The sequence below is a fragment of the Chaetura pelagica genome, unplaced genomic scaffold (assembly GCF_000747805.2).
Source record: "Chaetura pelagica isolate M959 unplaced genomic scaffold, ChaPel_1.0 scaffold534, whole genome shotgun sequence".
NCBI lineage: Eukaryota > Metazoa > Chordata > Aves > Apodiformes > Apodidae > Chaetura > Chaetura pelagica.
Window position 1 is genome coordinate 362,924 of NW_009953065.1, and position 14,235 is coordinate 377,158.

The 14,235-nt window shown below is 49.3% G+C and overlaps 1 protein-coding gene across 1 annotated transcript in view; it reads right to left on the reverse strand.

Annotated features, from left to right (window-relative positions):
• The window catches only part of LAMB1 (laminin, beta 1), a 41,639-nt gene that overhangs the window by 21,084 nt on the left and 6,320 nt on the right, over positions 1–14,235 (reverse strand). The window contains exons 6-20 of the mRNA XM_009996777.1: positions 13,079–13,199; positions 12,666–12,854; positions 11,801–11,980; positions 11,271–11,383; positions 10,251–10,330; positions 7,622–7,757; positions 5,421–5,579; positions 4,513–4,640; positions 3,954–4,077; positions 3,232–3,436; positions 2,931–3,074; positions 2,603–2,834; positions 1,956–2,119; positions 1,222–1,446; positions 46–263 (exon numbers count right to left, since the gene is read on the reverse strand). Of these exons, the coding sequence (XP_009995079.1) occupies positions 46–263; positions 1,222–1,446; positions 1,956–2,119; positions 2,603–2,834; positions 2,931–3,074; positions 3,232–3,436; positions 3,954–4,077; positions 4,513–4,640; positions 5,421–5,579; positions 7,622–7,757; positions 10,251–10,330; positions 11,271–11,383; positions 11,801–11,980; positions 12,666–12,854; positions 13,079–13,199 (2,418 nt within the window). The remainder of the gene's footprint in view (positions 1–45; positions 264–1,221; positions 1,447–1,955; positions 2,120–2,602; positions 2,835–2,930; positions 3,075–3,231; positions 3,437–3,953; positions 4,078–4,512; positions 4,641–5,420; positions 5,580–7,621; positions 7,758–10,250; positions 10,331–11,270; positions 11,384–11,800; positions 11,981–12,665; positions 12,855–13,078; positions 13,200–14,235) is intronic.

A 14,235-nucleotide genomic window follows, 5' to 3' on the forward strand; every position in this document is an offset into this window, starting at 1 on the left:
CGGGGGAGCGCCGGCGCCAGCCCGGCGAGCCCCACAGCCGCTCACCTCGTTGCAGGCGGGCCCCAGGGAGCGCACGGGGTCGCAGCCGCACTGCTGGCAGCCGGTACCGCTAGCCAGCTGCCACGTGTGGGGGGCACAGCGGTCGCAGGTCTGCCCCACCACGCTGGGGAGGCACCGGCACTGCCCCGTGGCCGCCTCGCACCGGCAGTTCTCCGAGTCCTCACAGTCCTCCCGGATGGTGCCCAGGTAGTTGCAGACGCACTCTGAAAGGGAAGGAGCACGGTGCCCCGGTGCCAGCCTGCCCTCCAGTTACCAAACTGCCTGGAGTTCATATTTAGCTTATTCTCCAAGTCCCCAGAGGTGCCAGCTGATGGCACAGCATGTCCCAGTGCCCATGGCCAGGCCTGGCTGACCCAAGCTGAACGACACTCCACACTGCAGAAGAGCCCTCCTCATGTCCCAGGCTGGCTACCTTCATGGCTTCTGCCCCTGCACACAGGAGGCGACAGGACCCCTCATCCAAGCAGCTCAGCTTTCCCTCTCTTTTCCTTCCTCTGTACACAACCAAAGCCCAAGCCTGCCTGGCTTCTGCCAGCTGGCTCCAGTGGCAGATCTGCTCGGGGTGGCTGATGGTGTACCAAGCACAGCACCCAGCTGCCCTGCTGGGCTGCCTGGCAGGTGCCAGGAGAGAGGAGGATCTGCCTCCCCACAGCCCAGTTTGGCTCCCAGCCATGGCCCTTGCTCCTACTGTCCAGTCACATCTGCAAACAGAAGCCGAACCCACACCCCACCACCCTCATCTCTAGAGAAGAGATAAATAAACCCTTCCAAGAGCTGCCAACCTCCAGCAGCTACGCGATGGTGCTGGTGCTGTAGTCACATCCAACAACCCATATGAACATACCCTCCCTTCCTACCTGGAGTTTCAACCCAACCAACCCCTCTCCACGCACCCACCAAGTACCTATGTATCCCAAAACAAACTCATCTCCTGCAAATGCCTCTTCCTTTCAGCATGTGTAAATGCTGTCCCTGCTCAGTCTAATATGTAGGCCTCCCCTCTCAGCCAGGAGCCCCACTGAGCTGCAACACCCAACTCCAGCTGGAGGCAATGAGGTCTCCCTTCCACCCCAAACACCCCTAGGTAAACTGAAAAAGAGTTGATGTGGTCACTGCCAGCCCGTGACAAGGCTGGCAGAGGGGCTGTGTCCCCTCACTCACTTCTGCAGTCCTGCTGCAGGGCGCTCCCGTAGTACCCCTCTTTGCAGAGGTGGCAGTTTTCCCCCTCCGTGTGATACAGGCACTTCACGCACATTCCCGTCCTCTTGTCGCAGGCCTCCGGGTCGGTGCTGTCGATGTTGTTGTTGCACTGGCACGGCTGGCAGGCGCCGCCAACCTCATCAGGGCTCCCAAAGAAGCCAGACGCACATTCATCACATCGACTGCCTGTTTGAACAAACAGGCACGGTGGGAATTACCATCCTGGACCGCTAGTGTGCAGCCCCGTAAACGGCAGGACTGAGGCAAGGCAATAAAGGCCGTTAGTGGGGGTGGGCGTTAATTGGATCATGCTCAAAGCAACAGAGGCAGCGGCCGGTGAGACTGCAGCAGCTTGGTGCAGGATGGATGGTACTGCTTGGGGTTCCAAGGCACCCTGCTGCAGTCCAGCTGCCAGCATGCTCATCCTTTTGGCTCCACTGCTGTCTCATCCACCTCTGCCAACCACTGGTCATCTCCCTCCACAATACCAGGGAAAAGGTTCACATTGGTGCTGGCATCACCTGAACAAGCCACTCTGCCCCAGCACCTTTCAAGAGCTGCCAACTTCCAGCAGCAACACGCTGATGCTGGTGCTGTAGTCACATCCAACAACCCATATGAACCCATATGAATAACCCCCCTTCCTACCAGGAGTTTCAACCCAACCAAGCCCTCTCCACGCACCCACCAAGTACCTATGTATCCCACACTACAGACACACACGACTTGCAGTGTGACTGGATCCTGGTAACAGCCGCTGGCAAACTGGCGTCCACTCTCAGGGCCATCAGGACAAGGACAGGGGCGGCAGTGGTCGCCTGATCCCAGGACGGGGTCTCCGTAGTAGCCGGCCTGGCACCTGCACAATGGGGAACCAAGCATGCAGGGACCGCAGGCAAGTAGGCTGCAGCCTTGCCATAACTACACTCAGTTTTCCAACCACTGTGAAGAACCAAAGGACAGAAAACGTCCTCACTGCTCTCCCATACCACTCATGCTACAAGCTGTGTCCACAGAGGTAAATTCGTCTGCCTTATGCCAATGTAAGAGTAAGAGACCCAAACATCTCAGGAGGCTTGCAATGGAGAAAGCCTCTCTGAAGCCCTGGAGTCTTGCAAAATGCTCTCAGAAGCCTGGGCAGGTACTGATGGGAGATACAAGCTGCAGGCAGGGAAGAGGGGGTCCCCACTCCCATCCTCTTCTGGGACCACGAGCGGTGCTCTGGCTCTCAGGATGCAAGGCCTTCCCCTTGGATTCACACCAACTCGAGCACCCAGTGCTGCAGAGGAACAGCTTCTGCAGCCATGCTGCTGTGGGGGAGGAGAGGGAGCACACAGCGTACCTCTCGCAGTTGTGCCCCGCTGTGTGGTCCCGGCAGCTCAGGCACTCCCCGGTGTAGGGGCTGCAGTCGTCGGCGTGGCCGTTGCAGTGGCAGGGCTGGCAGCTGGGGAAGCCCCAGAAGCCAGGCAGGCAGCGGTCGCACTGCCGCCCGTACACCCCGGGGAAGCAGTGGCACTGGCCCGTCTCCGCGTCGCAGAAGGCGTTGTAAGAGCCTCGGAGGTGGCACTCGCAGGCTGCAAGGAGAGGGAGAGAGGGGCTGCGTCTCCACGACAAGGCCTACATGCAGGGCCCCGACCCCAGCACAGCCCAGAGCCACGGGCTTAACGTACGTCGGCACCCGCTGGGCCCGAACCCAAAGGTGCCAGGGGCGCATCTGTCACACTGCCTTCCAACCACGTTGGGACGACACTGGCACTGCCCTCCGCTGGGGTCGCACACTGAACTCAGAGAGCCCTGGGGGTCACACTGGCATGCTGAAGGGAGAAAATCATCAAGAGCAGTGAGTGTCATGGTGCAGGACATGAACCACCTGCCTCACCCCACGCGCACACCTTTCCCGTGCACAGCGCTCTGCCTACAAGCCCCCACCAGCTCCCAGACAGTTTGCCCGGCAAGGGGGTGGTTACGTACATAACGCCGTCTCGTGTAGCAGCGCAGAAATGCTGAATATGATGTTCTTGCAGACATCCGTCATGGGGGTTTTCACAACGCTCCTGCTGTTTTCCAGACACCGGTATCTTTGGAAGGTTTCCCAAGCACTGTTTGTGACCACATCTTCGCCTGAGCCTCCCACTGTGAATATGTCCAACGATTTGCAGTATGGCATGAGAACGAGCTACAAAACAATTTTACAGCAACAAGGCATCATTATTTTTAAAGAGCCTCCACCAAAATTGTGAAAATTCAGTATTATCCCACTTCCTATCATTCTTTTTTGGCCAAAGAGCAAACAGCCAGACAGAATTTGGATGGGAAATGATGGTATTTCTCTAGTTTTTCAGTGGAATATTTCTGGTATCTACCAAATTCTATCCATTCAGAAGAAAAAAGCTGATGTTGACATTCATGGTATGTGTGACACACATTAGTCTCTCCTAAGAAACTGCAGGTCTGTGGAACTAGCTGTAGTCCTGTAAAATACAACTTAGCAGAAAAACAATGCACATACTTTGAGACTGAAGAAACCTATGCTGCTTTACACTGTTCAATTAACATCTGGCTTCTGCAGTAAACAACAACATCGTCAAACATTACTCTGGATTTACACAGACGCATCCCAGAGGAGATGCAAACTTTCAGGCTTTTAAATGTAACTTTTCCACCAAAGCATCCCTGAAATAATTTCTGCTCACAGAGTCAATAAGCGTGTACGGGCTCTCGGTCTCCATATCCACTGAGGAGTACTGGGACAGCTCCAGGCGGATGGTGTAATTCAGCCCCTTCTCAAAGCAGACAGGCCGTGGGAGAACAACATATCTGGATTAGGAACAGGAAACAATTCTTACTTCAAACGTCCAGCACCATAAAGCATTTCAGGTGGCTCTGTAAAGCAATCAAGATAACGGAAAGCAGCCAAGGCCGGCCGGAACAAAAGCTGCAATGTGAAAGAGATGGTTTGGAAGCCTGTGCAAGTCAGAGTCAGGAAAGCTTATCGGCAAGGTAAAGAGTCGCACCGATGTTCACTGTGCAAACACTTCCCCCCTCCTCGCTTGGTGAACAAAAAGATAAGAAAACAAGAATAAACTTCAAAGCTTTGAGTCTACAGACAAAATGTTAAATATGTTTTTATAACCCATTGGAAATTAAATTTTACCCATTTTCATCGGAGCCACAGCAAACTGAAAATGTGGTATTACTCTGTTTCAATTTTTTACATTTTTTTCTGGTTTTGGCCCTTCCAATTATACTGACCTGGAGCCTGGTGACAGTGAGACAACCTGATTATCATCATCAGGAACTGTGTTGCCACACCGACTACCTGTGGGAATCTTGCCTGGACGTGAGACAGTGATCACAGCTTTTTCCCACTGATCTGGCAACTAGGGGGAAAAAAAAAGGCTGATGAGCATGAAGCAATGGCTGCAAGGTCCCAGGAGCATCCAGTGCTCAGGCCAGGAAAAGTGCGCGAACAGACAGGGTGGTCACTGTGTTTTGGGGGTTGCAGCTCCAGCATCAATGGGGCATCTACTGACTGCAGGTCTGGGCTGAGACAGGGCGAGGCAAGTGCCACTTCAGCCTCTCTCCATGACTAGGTTGTTGACAGCCCCATCTGTGGCACAGCATTAGCAGCAGGTTGGGCAACCTCCTCTCCCTCAACTTCTGGTAACCAGACCTGAGCATTTCACTGTAGTTGACTGCTGCCCATCTCTAAGGAGCTGGGGGGATTTCTCTTTTTCCTTCCACCTTGTGAATTATCCGCAGTCAAAAAACACCTGCTTACAAACTTGTGGCTGCAGGCACTCATCATCCAAGGTGGGTAGTTTGTCTCCTAAGGCATGTAGCATCGTTTTCACCCATGAGAAGCCTGTCTGTCTGATGCCAAATCTATACTCATATCTGTCCTGATGGGACTTGTCACTTTTTAATTTGCTTATTAAACAGGTGCTAAAACAACATAATAATAAACAAAACTGTAAAGCAAACAATACTAGCGACAGTCAAAACCTTCCTGGATTTTCACATGTGTGAGACACTTAACTGAGCTTCTGTTCTTGTCTTTGAGTCACGATGAGTCCCTCAAGTGCTGGGCTCCTGTCAGTCCTGCACCAGAACATGCAGCACCTGCCAGGAGGCAGCAATGCCCCTACTCGCAGACCTACCTGTGGCTCGTAGCGGACCACAATATCATACTCCATGGAGTAGGGGATGTTGTCGATGTAGAACTCCAGGTAGGCACCCTCAGGGACCCTTACAAATCCTATGCCCGTCCAGGAGGGTGTGCGCTCCGGTGTGTACTGCCGCTCCATGATGTTTACTCCCTACAGAAACAAAGAACAGAGATTTTATTACTGATACATTAAATTTGTGAGCCCCACGGAAGCACACAAAGTGGTGACTTCTGCTGAGGGATCACTTCTGGACTGCAGCATCCATCATTTGCATCCCAGAGAACATGAATTCTCTTTTAAACCCATGTGCCTGCAACACCACTGCACTGCTGCTTAACAACATACAAAAAGTAAGAAAGATCTTATGACACTGCACAACTCTTCATCTATTTATCTGTTATAGTGGGGAATCAAATTTAAAAATGCTGTGGGTAACTAATCCACCAACTATGAAATCTCTACATTGTAAAGAATTTCACATCACACTTATAGCAGTAGGATTTACTGCAGTGGCACGTAATCGCTCTTTTAACTGCCTAAGTTGATTGCTAATTCCTGACTACACCAGGCTGCTCCAAACCAAACCACTGCTCAGGATAACATTTGAAAAGCTGATCATGGTCACCACAAGTAGAGTGTCACTAAGTAATAGAAATCCTAATGAAGGACAGATATTTAATAGCCAAATAAATACATAGTCACTTCTTTCAGTCTGAGGTGCCAAGTTTTTAGCTGCTATTCCTTATACAAAACAAAAAAAGAAGAAAAAGGAAACAAAAAATGGGAAGCTTGGTATTCAAGCTTCCCATTTCAAATATATCTGCATCCATGAATAGTTCTCTCCATAGAACAACATCCTGTGAATTCCTAAGGAAGCTACTTCAGCAGAAAGAAGGAAATGTCTATATATATACATATCACTTCAGGATGTCAACTCATGTATTCCCACACTCTTTGAATAGAGCTTAGCTATATGTTATTACCCTGTGGCTTTGCACAAAGGGTCATAGCTTTCCAGAAAGGATATCAGATAGCATACAAGTGTGGTGTGCAGCTGTGGGGAGAAGGGGGGGCTCGGCACCACCTGAAAATCCCCACAAGTCTGTGCCCTACCTGGGAATTCAGAGTTTTATTCTGCCACCAGATCTGGGAGAAAGCTTTTCAATATTGCCATTTTAAAAAATTCTTCATTCTGAAGGTTTCAAAAGGCAAACCAGCAGCACATTCTCTTGCTCTGCTGGGCAAGGTGGGTTTTCAAGCTGACCTCCTTCAACCTCAAGCCTCGGCAAGGCCTCAGGTATTACATTCTCCAGCCAGACATAAATACACCAAAACCCCTGTGCCAGCTCTCACACCCTCTGCTGCAGTGCAATTTCTGTTCTGCGCTCTCTCCCCTCTCTGCAGTTATCCAACAGCAAAAAATCTCCCGTGCACGAAACTACAGAGTGGTTTCATTTTGCCTGAATAAATAAATAAATCAGGACCAAGTGCCCAATTGCAGGCAGACAAGGATCTGTGGCTTTAGAGAAACAATTATCTCCTTGAGTCCTTGCTGGAGTAAAAAATAATTGATGTAATCACCTAGCTGCTGTTAATGAATTAAAAGCAAGGCTGTGCAGTGTTGAAAAAAAAGAGACCCTGATGTACAATGCCAGAGGGGTAAACAAGATACAGGCAACCTGACTTACACAAAACAGTTTTTTGCACAAGCAATCATGGTTCCAGCCATTATTAGAAAAAATGCTGTTGATGTAGAGAAGCTCTAAAAGTTGTGGCAACACACATAAATGTGTGCTTTGTTCCCTCCTGGTTTTGGTAGCACCAAAAAGAAGAGCCAGTGAGAGCGTCCAACCACTCTTGAGATAAAGAGGGGAAGAAGTAAGTGCAGGGGGCAGGTACACAGCAGGGTACAGAGAGGGATGCTGACAGGAAAAAAACTGTACAGTCACGATGAAAGAAAAAGGTTTAAAAAGAAATATGGCACTTTACTCCCCTAAACTACTACGTTATTTATCAATAGTAAGGTTGAAGAGCTGCAGGTTGACGGTTTTCTGATACAATGCAGTTTTGTGTTTTTCATATTTTAATTGCAAAACACTCAGGGTATAAACCAGATGCTTCCAACACTCAAATAGTGCAACAACTTTCCCACAGATGTCCAGACACACCAGCCCACTGAAACTGCTACTCACAGGACCCAAGTTGGCTTCCTCCGCCTCATAGATGTAATGATCAAGCGAGATGAAGTAATAGCCAGGCTCCACCTGGTTGCACTGACGTCCAAACATGTGGGGCCGGCATTCGCATTGGCCAGATTCACTCGAGCAGCTAAAATGGAAGAGCAATTAATATAGACCACGTCTTGACTATGCTGAGACAGTGCTAGAGCTATCTTCTGCTTTCACGTCCTAAGTGATGCAGGAGAAGTGCTTCCGGATGCAGCTGTATTGAGCCACAAGATGCTCTCAGGCTCTATAGCTGGACCACCTCCACTGCTAAAATGGCAGCACAGTCCTGGGTGCAGTCCTGGCTCAACCCAACTATTGTTCTCCCAAACAACTCCTCGGCTCAGGCTGGAAGCAAGCGTGGGCCAGGGACCATTTCCAGTAGGCGTTTTGCATGTGGTTTCTTCTATTTGGGTGGCTACAGGATTTCATGCTATGGATGCAGGCAGCTCCCTGAGGCCAGAGAGCAGTCCTGGGAGAGCTTCATTTGCTACCACAGATGTAGCCAAGAGGCATGTCTGTCCTGCAAGCTCAGAGCACCCTTCTGCTCCAGGCTTGCAGGCCATGCAAGCAGTTTTTATGGGCTCAGGCAAAGCAAGAACATGCATGACCCTGCATGCCCTGGGATATCAAGGTGCTCTTGGATGCTGCAAAGCACATCCAAAGAAGTCGCCCACCAGCAGCTACGCAGAAGGAAAAACCATTCCTGGCTTCTTTAAAGTAGGACAGACATAGCCAAAGATGTGGGAGCCATCACTGGGGAATGCAGAAGGTCTGTCCAGGGTTATAAACAGCAGCTCCACTTCCTCCATAGCAAGCCATTTTCTTTTCTCAACACAGCTCTACCCTAAACTGCTTTTCAGTAGGTTTATTGTCCCCAGAGAGTCCATCCCACATTCTGAAGAACCCTCAGGTGGGGTGTACTTATGTATGTGCCCAGGCACACTTTCTTATAGGAAGGTTTATTAGTCCACCAAAAGATGCCCCTTTCTTTATATTCAAATTGAATTTAGAAACATTTTCAAAAGTTAAAATCTCCAGACTTCTCAAGCCCCCATTCTAAGAGTAAACTTCAACTGAAACAATTTTTAAAATTGCAGATTCACTTCAGCACTCACTTTGAGGTGCCAGAAGTGCCCATGCTCACCCAGACGGGGAGCTGGAAGGTCTCCCCTCCGGGAATGATAATGACTCCACCACCTAGGATACAGCGTGGGGATGAATTTTGGGTGAGGTGCAGCTGCCCCAGGCACTACATCCCACACCTTGAATGGGAGCAATTCAGCAGCTGAGGAGAAGTGCCCTGGGGAGGACAAAGTTCCTCTTTCCTGCTGACGTTAGAAAGCAAAGCCGGGAGCTGGAGCCAGGCTTTGTGGCTTTCCTGCAGCTGGAGGAAAGCACAGCTGCTCCCTGCCCTGCCAGGACACTGTATCTCCCCTCCCCGCCTGGTTTTGCAATCACTGGGCTCAGCGCATGGGAAACAGGCTGCAAAGCCCTTCTGGAACACAGCCAAGATGTACCCCTAACCCCTGCCTGGGCTGGGGGAGCCATTCCGAGCTGTGTGGTGTAACCAATCCACATGCAGGGAGTGAGCATGGAGGAGTGAATAAACACTAATGACCACGCTGCTGCCTGCCAAGGGGTAATAATTCACTCAGGAGTGGAGGGAAGAGACAGCCCAAGGGACATTCCCACGGCAATCCCAGCCACAGATGGGGTGTCCGCAGGCTGAGATGACCTACAGGAGTCATACAAGGACCAGTTCCAAACTTCCTTGGTCTGGTCCTGTAGGCTCTGGCAGTAAACAGTTCATGCATCCCCTTGGGAAACTTCTATGGCTTTAGACAGAAGTGGGACATTTCACAGTGTTTGTGGAGGGGAGAAAAAAAAAGGGAGCAAAGGAACATGCTGTTGTTGAAAAGCCTGGGGTTGGACACACACGTAACACACAGAAAACTGCTCTGGTTGGAGCAGTAGTCTGGCTACCTCCGACTGGGCATTTTAGCCATGCTCTTACTGATGGATACATCTTCAAAACCTATGCTTTTCTCTGAAAAATCTCCACCTCTCCAATGGGCACTTCCAGGTCCACATCCCACCCCACACAGCACCACCAAGGCAATGCTGCGGGGCCGTGCAGTTAGTGCATTTCCCCAGAGCGGATGGACTGACACACAGACTGGCCAAAGGGACAAACTGGGAGCAAACCATGAACCAGCCTGATGGCCCACGTCCCTGTTCAATTCTTGCTTTCATCCTGTGAAAGCAAAGCTTTGACACAGACTATACGCCAGATTATGGCCAAGGTAGAGCTCAATTCTGGCTCCTACCCTGGCTGACCAAAGGCAGAGCTACGCTAAAAGAGTTTTACATGTTCACCTACACTCGTGGCACAAATGGAGGCTGCTCAGCATGGAAAAGACATTGATGCCTCTGTCAATCTTTGCTGCAGTCAAGACCTGCCACTTTCTAAAGCAGAAGAATGGTCCCAAGCACTCTCCTCCAGAGCACCCTGAGCCCTGGATGTTGTGGCTGCAAATGAAGCAAAACCCACTGGTGTGAATGATTACAGGAGAGTAACTGGGCTGAGACTCACTTGTTGTTCAGTGCTCCTCCCTGGTCACAGTCACACGGCCGACATCCATCCATGTCATTGCTCAGGCCCCAGTGCTCAGGCTGCAGGAGGAAACATCACCAGCACTGTAACCCGGAGCCGATTTAACCTCATCTACCCCACAACCACCAATACAACCTCCCCACCTGCTCTCTTCCACTTTGTTGACCATCTCAAGGGCTTGAGCAAAAACCCTACATCTTTCCACCTAGCTTTATAAGCAAGATCCAGGAGGACCCAAGCTCAGAGACCTCACTCCTACTGCACCATCTACACCAGTTCGGCTCCTCATCCATGAAGGACCTGGAAAATCACAGCCCAGTACATCAACCTGCAGTGGAGAGCAGCACATGGGACATTGTGTGGGGCATTACCCTTGCAGGGCTGCTACTCTGCAACTTTGGGGCTAAACTAGATGATCTCTTGAGTTCTCTTCCAACACTGACAATTCTGTGAACTTGATTTTTAGAGAGACAGACAGACTTCTTACATTTTCCATGTAGTCCATTGCTGGGTAAGACAGACTGTCGGTGTTTATACAAACACATCTACTTATCTGACAGTGTTTCTAACACTCCAGCACACATATATGGAAATGTACACATGTGAAATAATTGCTGCCTAAGATAATGGCCTGTATAGAAAGCCTTTTTTTTTTTGGTAACACTGCTTCTCTGACCATTTTGCGTTTCACCTCAGCGAGGGCTCCAGCAGAACTGCCCCAGATCCTTCATTTTCACAGAGCAACTTCAACAGGTATCCTAATGGCTCACTCCTTATGGTCCCAGGAATTAATTTCCTGATGCTCTTGTCTGCCTTTAGATGCCTCCAAGCTCACTGTAACATGGCTCCTGACATCCCAAGGGGCCCACTCCAGCCTGAATGCCAGGTGCCCACTCGCAGGCAGGCAGAGATGGCAGCCAGCACCTTGCTCTGTGCTTCCAGCACACCAGGTCTCCCCACACCAGCATCTTCCCAATTATTTTATGGTAAACTACTTACCAGGCAGTGATTGCACTGCTTTCCTGTTACCAGGCGCTTACAATAGCAGTTTCCTGTCTCTGAATCACAAGGATTCCCCCCGGGATGGGTACCCAGAGGATTACATGCACAAGCTAGATTGGGAAATACAAATAGGCCAGTCAAAACACAGGATTGGAGCTAAATTTTAGGCAGTATCCAACTTTAAATATTTACATTAAAGCTTCCCCAGAATTCCCCATGACAGAGATTAATTGCAGATTTTTGCCCACCAGCCATCCCAGTAAAACTTCCCTTGTTTAGGGACTTGAAATTCAAAACAAATAAGGAGGATTCTGCTATTTGTACTGCATGCACTGGGGAACAGAGTTTTAAGAGTGGGTGGACTCCAAGCTTATGGCAAAACTACAAGAATGTTTTTTCCTTTAGCAAAAATATGAAACAAAGAGGGGGGAAAAAAAACCCTCACCCCACAAACCGACTTCTCCCAGCTCTAACAGCTCCTCAAAGACCCTTTGATCACACATAAAGGAACATATGTTTTTACTCACACTGACAACCGTTTTGGTCATCAGCACTCAGACCGTAGAACCCTTCCTTGCAGAGGTCACAACGCTCCCCTTCAACAAACAATTTACAACGGCACTGGCCAGCAATGAGGCCAGTGGAGAAATCCGTGTAGCGATCGCAGATGCCACCATTTTCAGAACCAGCTGGGTCACAGTTGCAAGCTAAGAAGGAAGAATTGCACCTTGTTTTATTATCTGCTACAAAATAAAAGGCCTAATCTTACAGCAAACGATTTAAACCCCGCTGCTCTGTGGAGTGTATCATTCCTGCAAGCGTCCCACATGGCACGGGTTGAACACATAATGACCAGATAAACTTCCAGATTCCCAAAGAGAAAGCAAAACCCAGCCAGACTTGCTCAAGATCTCCATGACAACCATCTTCCCTCAAGGATCTTTGCTTGGGAGCAGAGCACTGGCCAAAAGAAGATGGAAGGTAAATTCTAAATTCTTTGGGGATTCTCTACAACTGCCTGAAAGGCAGCTCTAATGAGGTGGAGGTCAGTCTCTTCTCCCACGTAAGCAGTGATACGATGAGAGGAACTGGCCTCAAGTTGCACTAGGGGAGATTCAGACTGGATATTGGGAAAAACTTGCTTACTGAAAGAGTGGTCAGGCATTGGAATAGGCTGCCCAGGAAACTGGTGGAGTCACCATCCCTGGAGATGTTAAAAAAAACATGTAGACATGGCACTTCAGGACATGGTTTAGTTGGCATGGTGGTGCTGATAGCTGATCTTGATGATCTTAGAGGTCTTTTCCAACCTTAATGATTCTATGAAAGCCCTGGGAGACATGGCCGGGATGCCACGGCCATTCCCACTTTGAGGAGTAGGGCTGCACTTACGCTCACAGACATCGGGGTCCCGCAGGTCCCTCTCCGGGTGCTGGAAGTAGAAGGGCTTGCACTGCTCGCAGTTGCGTCCCACGGTGTTGTGCTGGCAGTCGTCACACACCCCCCCACTGGTGTTCCCCGTCGTCATGTACACTGCCATGTCGAAGTGGCACTGGCTGGAGTGGCCATTGCAGTTGCACTCTGTGGCACAGGCAGGAAGCAAAGTAAGAGTTTGATCCCAGGGGAGATGAAAGTTTGCAGAAAAGACACAACAGAGGCAACCAAAGAACACATACTGGACTACATATATATATACACACACATATACATATATATACACACACACATATATATAGTAACAATTCCCAAGTAAGAGCATGTAAAGCTCACACCAGACTCCTGATCCGCATTTCACTCAAACTCACTTTTGCATGCGTTACTATTGCGGCCTTCAGCAGGTCGCCAGGGTAAGTCATGGTAGAAATCCAAACACTGCTCACAGTTTAACCCTTTGGTGTTATGTCTGCACATACAGTGTCCGTGGACCTGTCATTAAAAATAAATAAATAAATAAATAAATAAACTTGGCTATAAAAGAGGAAGGGGAAAAAAAACCAAACATGCTCCAAATAATGCAAAATACAGCTAGTACATAATGGATGTACTTTTGCAGACTCTAACACATGTAACTGCACATAAGAGGATGTAAAGGACCACAGGAGTGTTCTTTACCTGCCAAGGTAAGAATGTCATCATACAGGCTTATTCTGACCTTACTGGAACTAATGCCTGAATAAACTCTTTCAGAACGAACAAGGAGAGCACAGTTCCACCTAAATAATTGCAAAAGCCTATTGGACCAAGAAGTTAGCTGTTTATTAGCTGTTAATTAGCTATTAACATGCATCTACTCACTTTAGCACTTTCTTTCCAGTCCTACCTTGGTTCTCAAAGCAAAGTTAACACATGCTTTAGATGGCTTTTGTCTACCAGCCCCAGACTTTGCCTTCCAACATGCACATAAGGAGCACTAATCAGACCAACAGTGATTGTGTGGCAGCTGCTGCCTTAGATGATGGACACTACAAGCACTGGAGCCATGGTTTTAAAGTCAAAGCCAGTCTTGCTGCTGCCCAGATGGAGACACTCATGGGAAGTGGAGGGCAACAGAGAATTCCTGCTTGTCAGCATCCCACGGCCCCTGGGGCAACCCACCCGACCTCCCTGTATGCCTCCACATTTTCATCCAGTTAATAACTCACTCATTAACAAGGGTGCTATTAGAGCTTGTCAGGTAAAAATCAAGGGAAAAACGAGAGCCCAGCAGCGATATGGCACTCATGCAGCAGTGTACAACCCAGGCAGCAGGATTTTCCTCCAGAGCCTGCCATTAATTAGGGCTACAACCTTCACTTCTTAGCTAGCTGGACAGGTACAAATGCAGGTCATGCTTGATTCACGAAGGTGTTTCATCCTTTGATCTCTCTATTCGCTTCAATTTTAATGTAACAAAGTCGACTCACACGTCCATTTCTGGCCCCACACAGTTACTTCTTCCTTCCTGCATTCCTGACTTTTAATT